General features: G+C 39.1%; 1 protein-coding gene across 4 annotated transcripts in view; it reads right to left on the minus strand.

Moving 5' to 3' along the window:
• Window positions 1-18,291, minus strand: part of SS3 (starch synthase 3) — a 74,492-nt gene that overhangs the window by 17,379 nt on the left and 38,822 nt on the right. For all 4 annotated transcript variants that reach the window (XR_016085424.1, XR_016085423.1, XM_010280374.3 and 1 more), the window contains exon 9: window positions 9,631-9,736. Coding sequence is in view for 2 of the 4 variants with exons in the window: in XM_010280374.3 (XP_010278676.1) it covers window positions 9,631-9,736 (106 nt within the window). In the remaining 2 variants the exon portion in view is untranslated. The remainder of the gene's footprint in view (window positions 1-9,630; window positions 9,737-18,291) is intronic.

The following is an 18,291-nucleotide window of genomic DNA, read 5'->3' on the forward strand; positions in this document are numbered from 1 at the left end:
AGGAATAATTCTTTTGCTTCCACCTCTCTTGCCAGATCAGGAACAGTCTCTGCCTTCAGTGCCACTAGCTCTATTGACTCTACTTTTTGGATTATTGATTCCGGTGCAACTGACCACATGACACATATGTCCTCCCTGTTCTCTTCATATCATTTGTTGTCTGGTCAGGATAAGATGAGAGTTGCTGACGGGTCTTTCTCCACCATCTCTGGAAAGGGGTGGTTGACCTAAGCAAGCACCTCTCTCTTAAATCAGTTCTACATGTTCCCAATCTTACCTCAAATCTTTTGTTTGTTTCAAAACTTACCAAAAATTTGAACTGTAGTATAACTTTTTTTCCTACTCATTGTCTTCCAAGACAGATTGACAAGGAGAACGATTGGGAGTGGTCATGAGTATGGAGGCCTCTACTATTTTGATGCAGACATCGGTTCAGCCTTACAAACAACTGCTGCTAGTAGTCCGGAGAGTGTGAAGTCAATAGCTAGGTTGCATCTTTGGCATGCTAGGCTAGGTCATGTGTCTTTCTCTTCATTAGAAATGTTGTTTCCCAAATTGTTTAAGGGCATTTCAAGTCAGAGTTTAATCTGTGAAGTATGTCAAATGTCAAAACAATGTAGAACTGTTTATCCAATTTCCAGTAATGAAATTTGTGCTCCTTTTGATTTGTGCTTCCATTACTTTATCAGTTTTATTGACCACTACTCTCGATGTACATGGATCTACCTGTTAAAAAGATGGGATGAAATACCACGGATAACTATGGCATTTTGCAAGATGATTGAAATGCAGTTTAATAAGAAGATTAAGCAATTCAGGTCAGATAATCCTGCTGAATATTTTGAAAAATCTTTAAACTTATTCATGGAAGATGCTGGCATATTACATCAATCATCTTGTGCTAATACCCCTCAACAGAATGGGGTTGCTGAGCACAAGAATAGACATCTATTGGAGACAGCTCGAGCCTTACTATTCCAACACAAAGTCCCCAAGCAATACTGGTCTCAAGCTGTACTTACTGCCTCATATCTGATAGATCGGATGCCATTTAAGGTGTTGGGTATGAAAACCCCTTTCTCTGTTTTGTGTCCCACTCTTCCAGACTTTCCCCTTCCTCCTCGGGTCTTTGGCTGTATATGTTTCATACATGTGAAGGATCCAAAGAAGACCAAGTTGGATCCTAAGGCTACAAAGGGAATATTCTTGGGGTACTCTCCTACACAAAAGGGTTACAAGTGTTATGGCCCTATCTCCAAGAGAAAGTATGTCACCAGAGATGTGGTCTTCTTTGAGTCTCAACCCTATTTTCAATCTTCTCATAATCCTCTTTAGGGGGAGACTAGTGGGGTGGAAGAGGATTCTCATTCTCCCTCCTTTTTTGTTCCCCTATCTGCCTCAGGTCTTCCATCTTCTTCTTCTACTCCTTGTTGTGGCATTCCAGGTCAACCCAGTGAGGCTCCCATTGTGCCGGTTACCTCTCCTGATGTTGCAGATGCTCCTGAAGGCTCCAGTAGGCAACAGAAAGAGATACTCACATACAATAGAAGAAAAAGGGGCCCTCAACCTCATGACAGCAACCAGTTGACTCGGATCAATCTGTCTCTACAATCCAAGGTAATTCCAACTCACATACTTCTGATTTGGATCTCCCTATTGCTCTCCATAAGCCTATCTGCTCTTGCACCACCCGGCACCCCATTGCTGATTTTGTTTCTTACTCACATTTAGCTCCTGCCTATCACTCCTTTGTGTCTGCTCTTTCCTCTGTGCGTGTTCCCTCTAGGTACTCAGAGGTTGTGTCCGATCCAAGGTGGAAAGGAGCTATGAATGAAGAGATGAAAGCCCTAATGAAAGCAAGAACTTGGGAATTAGTGGATCTGCTAAAGGGGAAGAGCATTGTTGGGTGCAAGTGGGTGTTTACTGTAAAGCACAGAGAGGACGGGTCCATTGAAAGGTACAAGGCCAGACTTGTGGCAAAGGGGTTTACTCAAAAAGAAAGGATTAACTACAAAAAAACCTTTGCCCAGTAGCAAAGCTCAACACAATTCGGGTTCTACTGTCACTAGCAGCAAATTTTTCATGGGAACTTCATCAGCTGGATGTGAAGAATGCCTTCCTAAATGGTGACCTTCATGAAGAGGTATTTATGGAACCTCCACCAGGCTATGACTTTGGTAGAAAGGTGTGCAAACTGAGGAAAGCATTATATGGGTTGAAGCAATCTCCCCGTGCATGGTTTGAGAGGCTTTGTGGGGCCATGAAGAAAGTGGGGGTACACTCAGAGTGGTGCAGACCATACCTTATTCATAAGGAGACAGGATAGCAAACTCACGACACTCATTGTTTATGTGGATGATACGGTAATTACCGGGAATGACTTGGATGAGATAAAAAGACTGAAGGAGTTTTTAACTTCGGAATTTGAGATCAAAGACTTGGGCCATTTGAGATACTTTCTAGGGATTGAAGTTGCTAGGTCAAGAGAGGGAATCTACATATGTCAGCGGAAGTATGTTCTTGACCTCCTAGAGGAAACAGGCATGATAGGGTGTTGGCCAGCAGATACTCCAATAGAACAGAATCATGGCCTACAGGAATCAGTAGGGGAGGACTACTGTGATAGAGAGAGATACCAAAAATTGGTAGGGAAGCTGATATATTTATACCTCACTCGGCCAAATATTGCTTATGATGTGCATGTTGTCAGTCAATTCATGCACTCTCCAAAGATCCCTCATATGAAAGCAGTTGAAAGGATTCTCAGGTACTTGAAGACTTGCCCAGGAAAGGGAATTCTATTCAGGAAAAACAATAGAATTGAAATTGAACCTTATACTGATGCAGATTGGGCTGGTTCTATTGGAGACTAAAAATCAACTTCAAGATATTGTACATTTGTGGGAGGGAACCTGGTCACATGGCGCAGTAAGAAGCAAAATGTAGTTGCTAGATCAAGTGCGGAAGCAGAATATCGAGCTATGGCTCACGGGGTTGCTGAACTCCTATGGCTCAGGACCCTTCTTAATGAGCTTGGCATTAAAGCTAAGGGTCCTCTCAGACTGTATTGTGACAACAAGGCTGCCATCAACATTGCAAATAACCTCGTGCAACATGACAAGACAAAACATATTGAGATTAATCGACATTTTGTTAGAGAGAGAATAGTCTCGGGAGAACTCTGCATTCCTTACACTCCATCCGAGATGCAAATTGCAGATGTACTGACTAAAGGGTTGGCTGCAGCAAAGTTCATGGACCTTCTTGGCAAGCTAAACATGATTGACATCCATGCTTAGCTTGAGGGGAAGTGTTAGGTTGAAGGTTTTTTATGTATTGATGGTTTGACTGATAAGAGTTCTTATTAGCCTGTATTTGAGTTTAAGTTATTATGTACGGGGCCTGTGTTAATGGGCCTAAGCTTGTTTAGTGTTGTGATAGAACAATAATTGGAAGAAATTGATGTCTTTCAATTGAGAAAATAGTACATATATATATATATATACAGCCTTGTAGATACTAAAAAGGAAGAAAATCATACAGCCTTGCAAATACAAAAAAGGAAGAAAATCACACAGCCTTGCAGATACAAAAAAGGAAGAAAATCATACAGCCTTGTAGATACTAAAATAGGAAGAAAACCAAAGAAAGAATAAATCCTATAATCAAGCTATTCCTAATTGGGCTAATACTACATATTTACAGCCTATAATTTCGTAACACTCCCCCTCAAGATGGAGTATAGATGTCAATCATGCCCAGCTTGTTACAAATATAAGAAATCCGAGCTCCATTAAGAGCTTTTGTAAAGATATCCCCTAACTGCTCTCCAATCTTCACATATGCTGTAGAGATCAAGTTTTGTTGAATTTTCTCACGAACGAAATGACAGTCTATCTCGATATGTTTAGTTCGTTCATGAAAAACTAGATTCGAAGCAATATGAATCGCAGCTTAATTATCGCACCATAGCTTCGCTAGAACTGAGACTTTAAGACCGACCTCAGTTAAGAGTTGAGAAATCCACATAACCTCACACAAAGCTTGTGCCATTGCTCTATACTCAGATTCTGCACTGGATCGTGACACCACATTTTGCTTCTTACTCTTCCACGAAACCAGATTACCACCAACAAAAACACAATAGCCAGTAGTGGACCTTCGATCAATCTTGGAACTTGCCCAATCCGCATCAGAAAAACACTCAATATTACTGTGACCATGATTCCGATACAGTATCCCCCGTCTAGGAGCTCCTTTCAAGTAACACAAGATTTGTTCTAAGGCTGCCCAATGATGCACTGTAGGAGAGGACATAAATTGACTTACAATACTAACTGAGTAAGCAATGTCAGGATGAGTCACTGTGAGATAGTTCAACTTTCCAACTAATCTTCTATATCGTTCAGGATCATCAAAAGCATCTCCATCCTTTGTGAATTGCTGGTTAGGAAGCATTGGAGTACTGCATGGTTTGACTCCCAGTTTCCCAGTTTCTGTTAATAGGTCCAAAACATACTTCCTTAGAGACAGGAAAATGCCTCTTTTACTCCTTGCCACCTCAATCCCCAAGAAGTATTTTAGGTGCCCCAAATCTTTAGTATTGAACTGGCTCTGCAAGAAGGATTTCAAGGATGAGATTCCCTTCGTGTCACTCCCAGTGATAACAATATCGTCTACATATACAACAAGTAGAATGATTCCAAATGTGGACTGCTTATAGAAAGCAGTATGGTCAGATTTGCACTTCCTCATCCCAAACCTCTCTACTGCCTGACTGAATTTTCCAAACCAAGCTCAAGGACTCTGTTTTAGTCCATACAGCGATTTTCGAAGACAACAAACTTTCCCAGACTCCCCCTGAGCAACAAACCCAGGTGGTTGCTCCATATAAACCTCCTCCTAAAGAACTCCATGCAGGAAAGAATTTTTAATATCAAGCTGGTAAAGTGGCCAATCATATGTAGCTGCCAGAGAAATAAATAATCGAACTGAAGTCAATTTTGCCACAGGGGAGAAAGTATCAGAACAGTCCACTCCATATGTCTGTGCAAAGCCTTTGGCCACCAGGCGAGCCACTGATCCATCAGAATTAAATTTGACTTTAAAGACCCACTTGCATCCAACCGCTTTCTTACTAGTAGGTAAATCGACCAGATCCCAAGTACCATTCTCAGTCAAGGCATTCATTTCCTCAAGCATGGCATCACACCACCTAGGATGGGATAAAGCCTAGTGAACAGTTTTGGGAATCCCTACAGAATCAAGAGAGGCAACAAACGAACAAGTAGAGGACAAACGATCATAGGTAACATAAGAGGAAATTGGATAAGTACACTAACGTTTACCTTTCCGAAGAGCAATAGGTAGATCAATATCACTAGGCATTGGATCCGATGACGAAGAAGAGACCGGTGCCGGACTTGTCACAGGAGGATTAGGTCGTCGAGAATAGACTTGAGTAATAGGTAGTTTTGGTTGAGAAGGTGGTGGTGGGGGTATTGGAACAACACTAGCGTCTGGACCGGTGATATGATACACTAGTAGATCATCATCCTCTTGTGGACACACAGGTGTAGATGGAATGTAACATCAGCTGACACAAGATACCTGTTCAAGAGAGGAGAAAAACATCTGTACCCTTTTTAGAGACAAGAGTATCCCAGGAAGACACATTTTAATGACTTGGGGTCCAATTTGGAAACCTGCGAACGAGCATCACGAACAAAACAAGAACATCCAAAGATACGAGGTTCAACAGAAAACACAGATTTATTAGGAAACAAAATCTTATAAGGGATCTGATCATTTAGAACAGTGGAAGGCATGCGATTAATCAAAAAACACGTTGTAGAAACAGCATCAGCCCAAAACTGTTTAGGAACATGTGTTTGAAATAAAAGAGCCCTGGCAATTTCAAGAAGATATCTATTTTTTCTCTCAGCCACTCCATTTTGAGATGGAGTATCAACACAAAATGATTGATGGAGAATTCCATTCTGAGCCATGTAAGTCTGGAAGGAATCAGAGAAATATTCTTTGGCATTATCACTTCGCAATGTTTGTACAAACACATCAAACTGGGTTTTTATTTCAGCACAAAAGGTTTTAAAATGTGAAAGCCACTCAGAACGAGATTTCATTAAATAAAGCCAAGTCATACGAGAAAAATCATCCACAAAGGTAACAAAATATCGAAATCCAGTCTTAGACATAATAGGACAAGGTCCCCAAACATCTGAATGTACTAACTCAAAAGCATGACTAGCCCTTTTATTAACTCGAGAAACAGACGATAGACGATGATGTTTTGCAAACTGACAAGATTCACAATCTAAAGAAGATGCATCATGAAACTTAGGAGATAACTTCTTTAACAAAGGTAAAGATGGATGCCCCAACCGACAATGAGCTTCAAAAGGAGATAAAGTACTGGAACAGGCAATGGTCTGAGGTTCCTGGGTATCCAAAATGTACAGACCTCCTGATTCTCGTCTTTTACCAATAATCCTCTTCGTCATAAGATCCTGAAACAAACAATGATCAGGAAAGAATGAGATACAACAGTTAAGAGTACGAGTGAGTTTGCTAACAGATACCAAATTAAAAGAAAATTTTGGTAAACTCAATACGGATGACAAAGAAAGTGTTGGTGTGGGATTGATAGTGCCAGAACCAAGGACAGAAGAAATAGAACCATCTGCTAAGGTGACTGAAGAAGGAAAAGTGTGTGATTGGAAAGTGGAAAAGAGACTGATTGGAAAGTGGAAAAGAGACTAAGATTACCTGTCATATGATCTGTTGCACCAGAATCAATGACCCACTGAGAGGAAGAAAGAAGACATGTATTGGTTTTACCTGACTCAGCAAGGGCAGTGATGGACTGAGAGGAGTTCTTTAATGCCTCTTGATACTGGGTAAATTTCGCATACTCATCTGTAGAAATTGTAATGGTATGATCTGACGATGGATGAGGAGCATCACTCGTAGCTACAACATGAGCTGACTGAGACCCAGAAGACTTCTAATTTTTCTTTAGCAATTTCTGGCAAGTCCTTTTAGTGTGTCCTGGTTCATGACAATAGTAGCAAACTACTCCCCCTGTGGCCTGAGTTCTAGTATTCCGACCACTATTACTACCACCTCTGCTACTATTCTGAGAACGAGACCGGCCAGTTGATCCACTATTCTGACTGACAAGTGCACTAGGTTGTTGTATAGGTGAGGTATGGGAACCAGTATCTGTATGAAGGACCTTAGTAAAGACCTCTTTTAAAGAGGTAATCTCAGGATTAGATAAAATCAGTGACTTAGCACCATCAAATTGAGGATTAAGGCCAGCCAGAAAACTCATAATAGCACATCTGTCACATTGAGTCTGCTGAACTTTGATATCAGTACTGAAAGGTAACAAGGCGTTCAATTCCTCATAAGTGCGTTTGAAATTCATGAAATAGGTCTGAAGAGACTGATCCTGTTGTTCAGCCCGACAAAATGTCTTGCAAACATAAAAAATACGGGAAATATTTTCTTTACCAGAGAACAAAAAAGCCAAATATTCCATTAATTCTTTTACAAACGCACAGTGAGAGACATGACCAACGTACTCATTCTCAATAGAATTGCGGATTTGCAAAAACAATTGAGCATCAATCCTTAGCCATTCAGTGCGGGTCTCATCAGTAGGAGGGTCCTTAGTCAGATGGTTGTCCTTAGAGATACTCCGTAAATACAAACGAACAGTCTTACTCTAGTCTAAATAATTAGTTCCGTTTAGTTTTTGTTCAATGATTTTAGACAGAATGGGGATAACAATAGGCATAGCCAAGTTCTTTTGTTCAACCGCCATCATAAACACAGGAAAATAAACTTTTAACAACCAGCAAAGCCAATAAAACACACTTAAATAGAATCGGCAGCAGATGCAACACCCAAACATCAAGAAACCACAACTGGCAACACCAAAATATCAACTGTATAAAAAAAGAACAGAGAGAAAAGACTTTCCTGATGGGCAAACAAACACCACAGGAGTAACACCGAGGTTGAGGCGATCGTCGGAAAAGAGACCGGTGAAGGTGGGTAGGCCGATCTGGGATTCCGCTTCCACTGGTAGGGGCGGTGAGATGCAGATGTCACTCGGAATGGGTGACCTAGAGATCGCAACTGCTGCTCACTTGGGCAACGTAAAGAATTCAAAGCTGCTCACTTGGGCAGCAGAGGGAAGAAAACCATAAATTAGTTTCAGACTGGAATTGGTGTCTCCAGCTCTGATACCATGTGATAGAACAATAATTGGAAGAAATTGATGTCTTTCAATTGAGAAAATAGTACATATATATACAGCCTTGTAGATACTAAAAAGGAAGAAAATCATACAGCCTTGCAGATACAAAAAAGGAAGAAAATCATACAGCCTTGTAGATACTAAAATAGGAAGAAAATCAAAGAAAGAATAATTCCTATAGTCAAGCTATTCCTAATTGGACTAATACTACATATTTACAGCCTATAATTTCATAACAAGTGTTTTAAGTTGTCTGTCCCATCATTAATCAGGGGCATTCCAGTCTTTTTCTGTAACATTGTACTATACTCTAATATAAATAATAGTACTGTCGACTGGGCTATTCAGTTTGACATTCTCAGCATCTCTTGGTCTCCTTCTCTCTTCTGCTACTTCGGCTACAGCATTTCAGCTTTCACTCACTATCTGAACCACCTGCCCCCTAAGGAACAAAAGACACCCTTCCCTAACCTCCATCAAGATTGTTAGCAACCTCCTTTTTCTTGTCAATTCCTTTTGTCTTCTTGATCCTTTTATTTATTCCAACCCCAAAGAGCCCCCCCCCCCCTTCAGTCTAGCAAACACCTTTGTCACTGGGACAGATCTGTTAAATTTTTTATGCCTAAACCTTTTAACCACATTAGGAGGATCCACGTAATTCTTTCTTTCTTTTTTCCTGAATTTCATTAATCCTTTCAAGCTCTAGGACAGTGTTTTTCTCAAACACTTGCTTTGCTGCCTGGAAACTTCCACTGTTATGTGATGTCCTTGCTTCACTCTGAAGATTGTCGTCTTTCTCCCCCTCAGCCCCATTAACAGGAACACCAGAATTCAAACTATCTGCCTTGCTATCCTTCAAAGGCCCCCCAGTATTTTCTTCTACTTCCACCAATATTTTAAACCTTGCCTAAAGAGCTTGTAGAGTTACTCGGGTTGGCACCTGAAAGATTTTTCTCTTTGTTTCTCTTCTAAAAAATACGGCTTCAATGATGGTAAAAGTAAATTATTTATACCATCTTTCAATTTTCAACTGCATACAAAAGGCTATTTTTTATGGATTAACAAAACATTATAGTAGGTAAAAAGAAAGATATAAAAGATTCATTGAAGGGAGGCAGAGACTAGAAGGACCCAAAAAACAGATTCTAAAGAACCTAACATCCAAAAAAACAGTGTACATTAGAGCCCACTGTAACAAGAAGAGCCCAACAATATATAAAGATATCTTTAACGCCCATGTATAGTGTCTCAAGTTCTATTTACCATTATGCAAACAAAGAATCCAATTGAAAGTAATATTGAGAATATCCATTACAGCATTCTAAAAGGATTATGCTACTCACAGGATGAAATCCACTTTGGAGAAGGAACTCAAGCGCAGCATGGCAAAAGAAGCCAAATCTCTGCCCATCATTCCTACATCCATATATGCACCCTGCCGAAAATAATCTGCACAAGAGAGAAGTGTGTCACAAATTTAATACATTATCTAAAATCCAAAGGCAATATGTAAACTAATTGGTAAAAAACAAAAGATAAAATTATTTCCTACAAAAATATCCAGACATCTATAAGAAGATAAAGATATGAATCGCTATTGTGGAAATTTAATTTCAGCTCAGGCATATCTCTATAGCAAGAATTGAACGATGAGTTTCAATTCTCCAAGTAAAAGACAAATAAAAAGTTTGCGAGCCCCAAATCCCTTTACAGTGTTCTACCCAGATCCAAGCTTATATATTTATTATCTAGTCTAGTAACCTTTTGTAAGTCATGAAGAGCATCATGTAATAAAGATAATTCCATGGCACCAACCCAAATGGATCAGATGCAGGTTTTTAGACATGCTTGACATCTTAACTCTGGAAATCTATACATTCCATCCCCTCCTTTCTTTAAATTTGTCCACCATGGTAGTTCTACTAAGGAGGAAAATTCTAAGAGGACTTATGGTGGGAAACTCTACCATGAAATAGAAATTCCCTAGACTCTCTCATTTCCAATTTCAGAAACACCCAATTGCATTTGCTGCATGTGAATCTCATGGTAGGATCTCTTGGAATTTCAGCTTCCAAAAGGGGCTTGGTGGACCATGGGGAATGTAGGTGTCTTCATTCTGCCTTCTTCTGTTGTAAGGGATGCTCCTTGTTTGATCTGGTTTTGATGGTATGATTTGGACTATGATTCCCAAGGATTCTTCTCTCTAGCTTCCTTCTTCAGTGCCCTTCTCCATTCCTCCCACAACCATCCTAGTTTGGTGCTTTCTCATCTAAAGCCATTTAGATCATGGTTTCAAATGTTGCGAAATTTCGCTAATGTGGCTCGACATATGTCAATGTCAAGGCTCATCGACATGAAAATGGATGGTAATATAAAAATTACATTATTTCGGTCGACATTTCCTATATTTCGGAAATGTCAACCAAATCGGTCCAAATAACCAAAAAAAAAAAGGCAGCTTTTCCTATTATGTTGACAGGATGTCGACTAATGTACATTAATAATATAATATATTAGTATATTATATTAATATAATATAGTATATTAATATAAATTATTCCATTAATAATTTCTATTTAATATTTCAAATAAAATATTTATAAAAAGAATTAACAAAAAATAAAAACAAAAGAATGAATTAATTACTTTATAATATAAAACATAAAATATTTTTCAAGTAATAAAATATTAAGTAGTTAGTATTTTTAAAATATTTATTAAAATCAGAAAATGTTTATTAAATTTTATAATAACTCATATTCTAAATTTAATATAAAAAAATGAGAATAAATTTATTAAATTCTATACTAAATCATAATTTATTATAAATTTAGTATTAAAAATCATAATAAATTCATTAAGTTTTATAAGAAATCAGAATTTATCATAATCTTAATACTACAAAAAGGAGAATCAGTTTATTAAATTTATAATAAAATATAATGTATTATAACTTTAATATTTAAAAATCAGAATAAATGCATTTCTATTTACTAATATGAAATAAATATATTAGAATTTATAATAAATCAGAATTAAAAAAAAGAAAAGAAAATATCAGATAACCTTGTAAAAACATCAAAATGCATAATAAATCAGTAAATCATCATTTACTAATTTGTTATTGATCTTAGTTTCTTAGCTTTATATAATGGTTGGGAATAAGATAATAGTCTAGAAATATGTATTAATGCTTCTTTCAATTAGGAGATGCCCCACTCGGGCCACTCCTATTTGATTTGCTATCTGAATACCTTGTAGAGCTGCCAATAGTTCAGCCTTGACTAAATCTCCTATTCCCACTGGACCAGAGTACAAGGCCAAGATGTTGTTGTCTTATTTCTTAAAACTCCTCCTATGCCTGAGGGGCCAGGATTTCCTTGACTACTACCACCAAAATTCAGTGTAACCCAGTCTTGAGGTGACGGAGTCCAATCTACAATGACCTTTTCTTTCCTAGAGGAGCTGTTTGCCACTGCTGACCAGCTTCTCCAAAAGTAATCAAAGGAAACACAGCAGAAAAAAAATCCAAAGTTTTCAGCCAGTTAATCGCCCTTGTTAGGATACATTCCTTGTCAAGTAAGAGACTTCATTCCTTTTCTTGAAAGACTTGCATTTCTTTCTTCCCAAATTGTCCAAGGTGCAGCAGCTCTAATACATTTCCACATAGTCCTCCCTCTTCTAGTGGGGCCACACAAAGGTCGACGGGTCAAAAAGCAGACTTACATCAGAATGCCGGTTCCACCTACATCCAAACAAGACAAAAATCTAATCCCAAATAACAACAGCAAAAGAGCAGGAAGTTAGTAAGTGGAAGCAATCGTCACCATTAGCTTTGCAAAGAATACACTAGTTAGGGGATAATTACATGAAAGGCTTTTTCTTCTGCAAACAGTCTAATGTATTGATCTTCCCATGAAGCACTTCCCAGTAGAACAGAATAACCTTAGGAGGGAATAGGTCTAGTCCAAAACTCCTTAACTGGACAGACACCTTGAGCAGGGGAAGAACAAAGGACCTTAAAGAATGAAGCACAAGTGAAGAAGCCTTTGGGGTGGGGAGACCAAATTCTCTTGTCTGGCTTTAGAGGATCCAAACAAACACTATTTAGGACATGAAGAAGTTCCAATACAACATCAAGTTCAGCATCTCTTAAACTCCTATGGAAGCCAAAATTCCAATTCAAAGCCAGAGGGGAAAAAAGGGAAGGAAGAAAGTGGGACACAACCTTATGCTTAAACGAGGAGTATAGAGAAAGGAATAGGTCCTTGAGAGCTGAAATACCTACCCGAACATCTCCCAAAATTAAACAGAATTCCCTAAACAAGCATCATACCTAACAAAGTTCAGAAAAAGGGGCAAGATACTGTGAATTGCTTTACAAGGAGTGGTCAAAGTAGCCCGACAAGAAACTCCAGCATTCCAACCGTTCTCCAAACAGCCATGAATACTAGCTATTACCTCATGCCACAACTTCTCTCTTTCCGAAGGCCATCTCCACAACCACTTACCTAACAAAGCTACATTCTTTAGAGACAAATTCCCTAACCCCAACCCACCCTCTTCTTTTCTCCTACGAAGTTACAAACTATCTCTCATCTTATTAACTGATCCTTTTTCTCTTCCCCACCCTCATTAATTTCTCCAATTTCTTTGCCTCCCAAGAGGGTATCCTGAACACAAAGAGATAATAAACCAGCTAGAGTGGCTTTAAGCAAAGTTACTCTAGCCTTTTTTCCAAATTTCTCTAGGATTGGAATCCAAAAACAGCTCTCTTTCAGATTAGCCCCTAGGGGAAGCCCAAGATAAGACAAGGGCCAAGAAGCTACATAACAACTTAAGCACTTTGCCACAGACTCAATAAACCCTTCATCTAAGTTAATCCCTACTACGCAGCTCTTGTCCAGATTTATTTTCAATTAGAGACCCCTTCACTAAAAATAATAATATCATTAGCAAACTGGAGATGGGTCACTAGGATTCTATTTCTTCCTATCCTCCAACCTCTAATTGCCTATTCCCCGTCTACCTTTGAGAGTAGCCTACTGAACACATCTGCTATTAGAGTAAAGAGAAAGGGGAAAAGGGGGTCACCCTGCCATAATCCTCCAATGGCTGGAAAGAAGTCCTTAACCATACCATTTACTAGGACTGAAAAATGAAAAGAACTAATATAGCCCTTCGTCCAATTGCACCACCTATCACCAAAACCACAATTCCTCAGGACCTCAATCAAGAAGCTCCAATCCACTAAGTCATATGCCTTTTCTAAATCCAATTTACAGACAACACCTTGTTGGTCTGATCTCCTCATTTCCTCCACAGGTTCATTGGCAATTAGTATTTGATCAAAAATTTGTCTCCCTTGCAGAAAGGCCCCTTGAGCTTGTAAAGGAGGTATTACTGCTTTAAGCCTCAAAGACAAAACTTTAGCCAAGATTTTCTAGATACTAGTCACCAGGCTAATCGGCCTAAAATCCATAGGGTGTTCCACATCTATCTTTTTCGGAATTAAGGCTACGAAAGTGGCATTGACTCCTAGGCTCACTAAATGTCTTTCTACAAACTCCCTAAAGACCCCAACTAAGTCTCCCTTCACCACATCCCAACAGTCTTGATAGCCATGGTAAAACCATCTGGACCAGGGGCTTTTGATCTATCCATGAGGAACACTACCTATTTTATCTCCTCTTCAAAATCTCTCTCCAACCAGCTGACAATGTCCTCGCATAACCTTAGCCACTCAACTCCTTCCACCCTAGATATGTTATACAAAGGATTTCTCAACAGGGATTTAAAATGAACCACAAATCTCCTTGCAATTTCTTCTTGATTTGTTACCTCTTCACCCTCAATTTCCAATTTTGCCATAAAGTTCTTTCTCTTTCTTCCATTAGCTAAAACATGAAAGTACTTTGTATTCCCATCCCCTTCCTTTATCCATTTATGTCTAGACTTTTGCCTCCAGGATATCTCTTCTCTCAATAAAACTTCTTCTAAATCCTCCTTGAGCTTTCTTCTCATTCCTCTTCCGTGCTCATCCAAAGTTCCTTGGGATTCTTTAAAATCAAGCTCCTTAACCCTTGCTAGCAATGATGCCTTTTGTTCCTCTAGTATGCCAAAGTGGTCCTTATTCCACTCTTTTATCTTGGGACCTTAGCCTCTTTAGTTTTTTATGAAATTTGACTCCCAGCCACTTGACCCCTCCTAAGTCTTCATTCCACCATTCTTCCACTTTCTGCACAAAATCAGGGTGATTCAACCACATGTTTTTGAATCTAAAAGGGCAAGGTCCTGATCCTAAGATCTTCGGGCCTAACTTGATAGAGCAATGATCAGATGTTACTCTAGGTAGAGCCCTAGCCATCAAATCTCTCCAATGGTTTCCCCAACCTTCATTGAAAAGAAATTTGTCCAGTATGGAACAAAGTGGGTTTTCCTAAAAGTTGGACCAAGTGAAATTGGCTTGTAGAAAGGAAATCTCTTTTAACCCACAAGTATTGATGAATTCATTGAAATCACCCCCCTAAACACCAAGGGCCATCCCATAGTCCATTTAATCCATACAATTCCTCCCACAATTCATTTCTCTATATAATTATTTGGCTTGTATACATTAGTTAAGACCCAAGTAAAACCATCATCCAGATTTTCAGACACAGAAAACCTTGCTATGAGTTTCTCTACTATTTCCACCACACCCTCTCTCCATATAATAACTAAACCTCCAAAAGCCCCTCAAGACGGAACTGAGGTCCAATTCACTCCTCTAGATTTCCACACACTTCTCACCCATCTCCTCTCTAATTTTGCTAATTTGGTCTCTTGTAACAACACTATGTCAAGTTTCTCTCTCTCTCTCCTCAGGAGGTCCTTAATCACCCTCATTTTCCTTGCACTCCCTAAGCCCCTTACATTCTAACTGATAATCTTCAGTCAATCATACACTAACAATAGACCCCACTCTAGACTGAGGCTTCCTCAATAAGGAGCCCTCCTCTCCCCTCTGCCACTAAACTTAGTGTCTCCTTCAACATTAGAAATTAACCTCTCCACCTCCAATCTCTTTTTCTTTTTTCTCTTTCTTTTCTGGTCCTTCAAACTTACAGGCTCACCCTCGCCTTTCTGCTATTTCCCATCGTGAGGATTTGTGGGTTGACCTCTCCTATCTAGAGTTTCTTCCTCTCTCCTCCCCCCATCAATCTTATTAGGCGACTCAATTTCCTCTTCCTTCCTCTTGTACTCTTCCAATAAGGCACAAATCTGGTTCCAAATTTCTTCCAACTCCTCCTTTTGCTTCTTCTTTTGCAAAAGACTCATCTCACTACTACTAACCCCCTTTAGGTATAACATTGCAAACCTTCCTAGAAGTGTCTTCCTTCTCCATACTAAAGTCCTGTCGAAATTGTGCTAACGGAATAGACTTCCTAGTTGAAATAGGTGTTCCTTGACCCCCTTTTGCAATCTTTGTTATGTTCTTGACTAAGACACGACCACCCAAGGTTACGGCCTCTTCCCCATTTTCCTTTAAACCTCCTACCTCTTCCTCTATGAAGAGAATCTCAGTTCCAAAACTATCTACTTCCAGTAGACTTGTTGAATGATTTGAATCTACACTCCCAAGACTTAGAGTGTCGTTTGAATCAATATCACTTGGCTCTTAATCGTCTGAGAGAGAAGCCCTTCCTACCGCGTCTAAATCACTTCATTTGAAGTTTGATACCTCTAGGGTTCCGTCTTTCTGGCGAGACACAATCAATATGTTTTGAGAGAACTCATTGCAACAATCTTCTAGCGATAGAGGATGGCAAGCGAACAGTCGCTTGACAAGAAGAGCTCAAAGAATAAGAGGATTGTAGTCGAATAGGACTACAATCAGTCCTAGGTTTAATGTCCAATTAACAAAGAAAGATTGAGAAAAGAGAAGAGAAGAGAAGAGAAGAGGAGAAGAAGAATTCAAAGAAGAGATTTAGAAAAGGGAGAGACAATTAACTGCCACCCCACTCTTACAATTTATATTAATTCTCAAATAAATGTAAAAGGGTTGAATTACCCTTACTGCTTACATGGCAAAAAATAAAAAGAAACTAATAATTATAAACTGAAATAACTACCAACTAACAACTGAAATAACTAATTGTTAACTACAGTCATACGAGCACAGAACAGTGAGGACCACATCAGTGTTCTCTACACTCCCCCTCAAGTTGGGAATAGATGTTCGTCATTCCCAACTTGCATAGATCTGCTTCTAACTTCTATTTTGAAACAGCCTTGGTGAGAAGGTCTGCAAGCTGCATGTTGGAGGTGATATACTGAAGACATACTTCTTGAGATGCAACCCTTTCTCTAATAAAATGTCAGTCCACTTCAATATGCTTAGTTTTGTCATGTTATACTGGATTATGGGCTATATTAATAGCAGCCTGATTATCACAGTACAACATTAGGGGTTTCTCATAGGCAATACCCAACTCCTCAAATAGAGATTTCAACTATAGTATTTCAGCCACACCATTTGCACTGGAACGAGAAACAACATTTTGTTTCTTACTCCCCCAGGAGACAAGATTGCCTTCTACAAAAGCACAATATCCAGAGGTAGACCTATCATCAACACACCTAGCCCAATCAGCATCTGTGTAAACTTCTATCTTCATGTGATTATTATCCTTGAATTGTACACCTCTGCCTGGATACCTCTTAAAATATGCCAATATCCTCTCAACTACAAGTAGGTGAGTAGTTCTAGGAGAGTGCATATACTGACTAACAACACTAACTGCGTAGCTGATGTCCGTTCATGTGAGACAAAGATAGAGGAGTTTTCCAACTAACCGTTGGAACATAGATTTATCTTCAAGAGGCTCTCCACCTTCTGCATTGATCCTGTGATTCTGTTCAATAGGTGTGTCAGCAAGCTTAACACCCAACTTTCCTGTTTCCTTCAACAAATCAAGATTATACTTCCTCTGAGAAACAAAAATCCCATGCTTGGACCGAACTACCTCAATACCCAAGAAGTACCATAGCTCTCCCAGGTCTTTTACCTCAAACTCTTGATGAAAAAGTTGCTTAAGAGACTCAATCTCACAGTTATCACTCCCTGTCACTACAATATCATCCACATATACAGCAAGCAGAGTTAAGAAAGAATCCAATTTCTTAATAAACAAAGAGTGATTTGACTGGGCCTGCACATAGCCAAACTTTTCAAGAGCTTGTCTAAATCTATCAAACGAAGCTCTGGGGGGCTGTTTTAGTCCATACAAGGCTTTATTCAGCCGACAAACCTTCTTTCCTGTCTCTGCACTATAAAATCCAGGAGGCAACTGTATGTAAATTTCTTCTTGTAAGTCTCCATTGAGGAAGGCATTTTTAACATCCATCTGAAACAAAGGCCAAGAGTAACTAGATGCATAAGATAATAAAACTCTGATAGTGGTCATCTTTGCTACAAAAGTCTCCAAGTAGTCTATACCATATGTCAGAGTAAATCCTTTTGCAACTAATCGGGCCTTATACCTTTCAATGGAACCATCAGCATTATGCTTCACAGTAAACACCCATCTACATCCAACCGGTTTCTTCCCTTTAGGTTGATCAACTAGCTCCCAGGTATTGTTTCTCAAACACGCTATTAGTTTCAACTTGCTTTCTATAAGTTTGTGCATCCTTCAAACTTTTTTTTATGAATGAATATAATTTATTAAACTAGAAATATGAGGCAATATAGGAGGCACGAGTTGTTACCTCTTCTAGCAAGTATTACATCAAAGTAAAAATAGAAATAACTAGAAATAAAATTACAAAGCAGCCCAAAATAAATGTTCCCTTGAAGCCCCTTACTTAGCTAACCCATCTGCTAAGGTATTTGCTGATCTTTCCACCCAAAGAGAGGTAACATTCATGTTTCTTGTGAGCCAGTTGACTTTCCTTAATAGGTCTTTGTGTCACCACATAGTTGAAGTTGGGTCTATCAGCCATCTCACAACAATCTTAGA

The sequence above is a fragment of the Nelumbo nucifera genome, chromosome 1 (genome assembly GCF_055504915.1).
Source record: "Nelumbo nucifera cultivar China Antique chromosome 1, China Antique-T2T, whole genome shotgun sequence".
Lineage (NCBI taxonomy): Eukaryota > Viridiplantae > Streptophyta > Magnoliopsida > Proteales > Nelumbonaceae > Nelumbo > Nelumbo nucifera.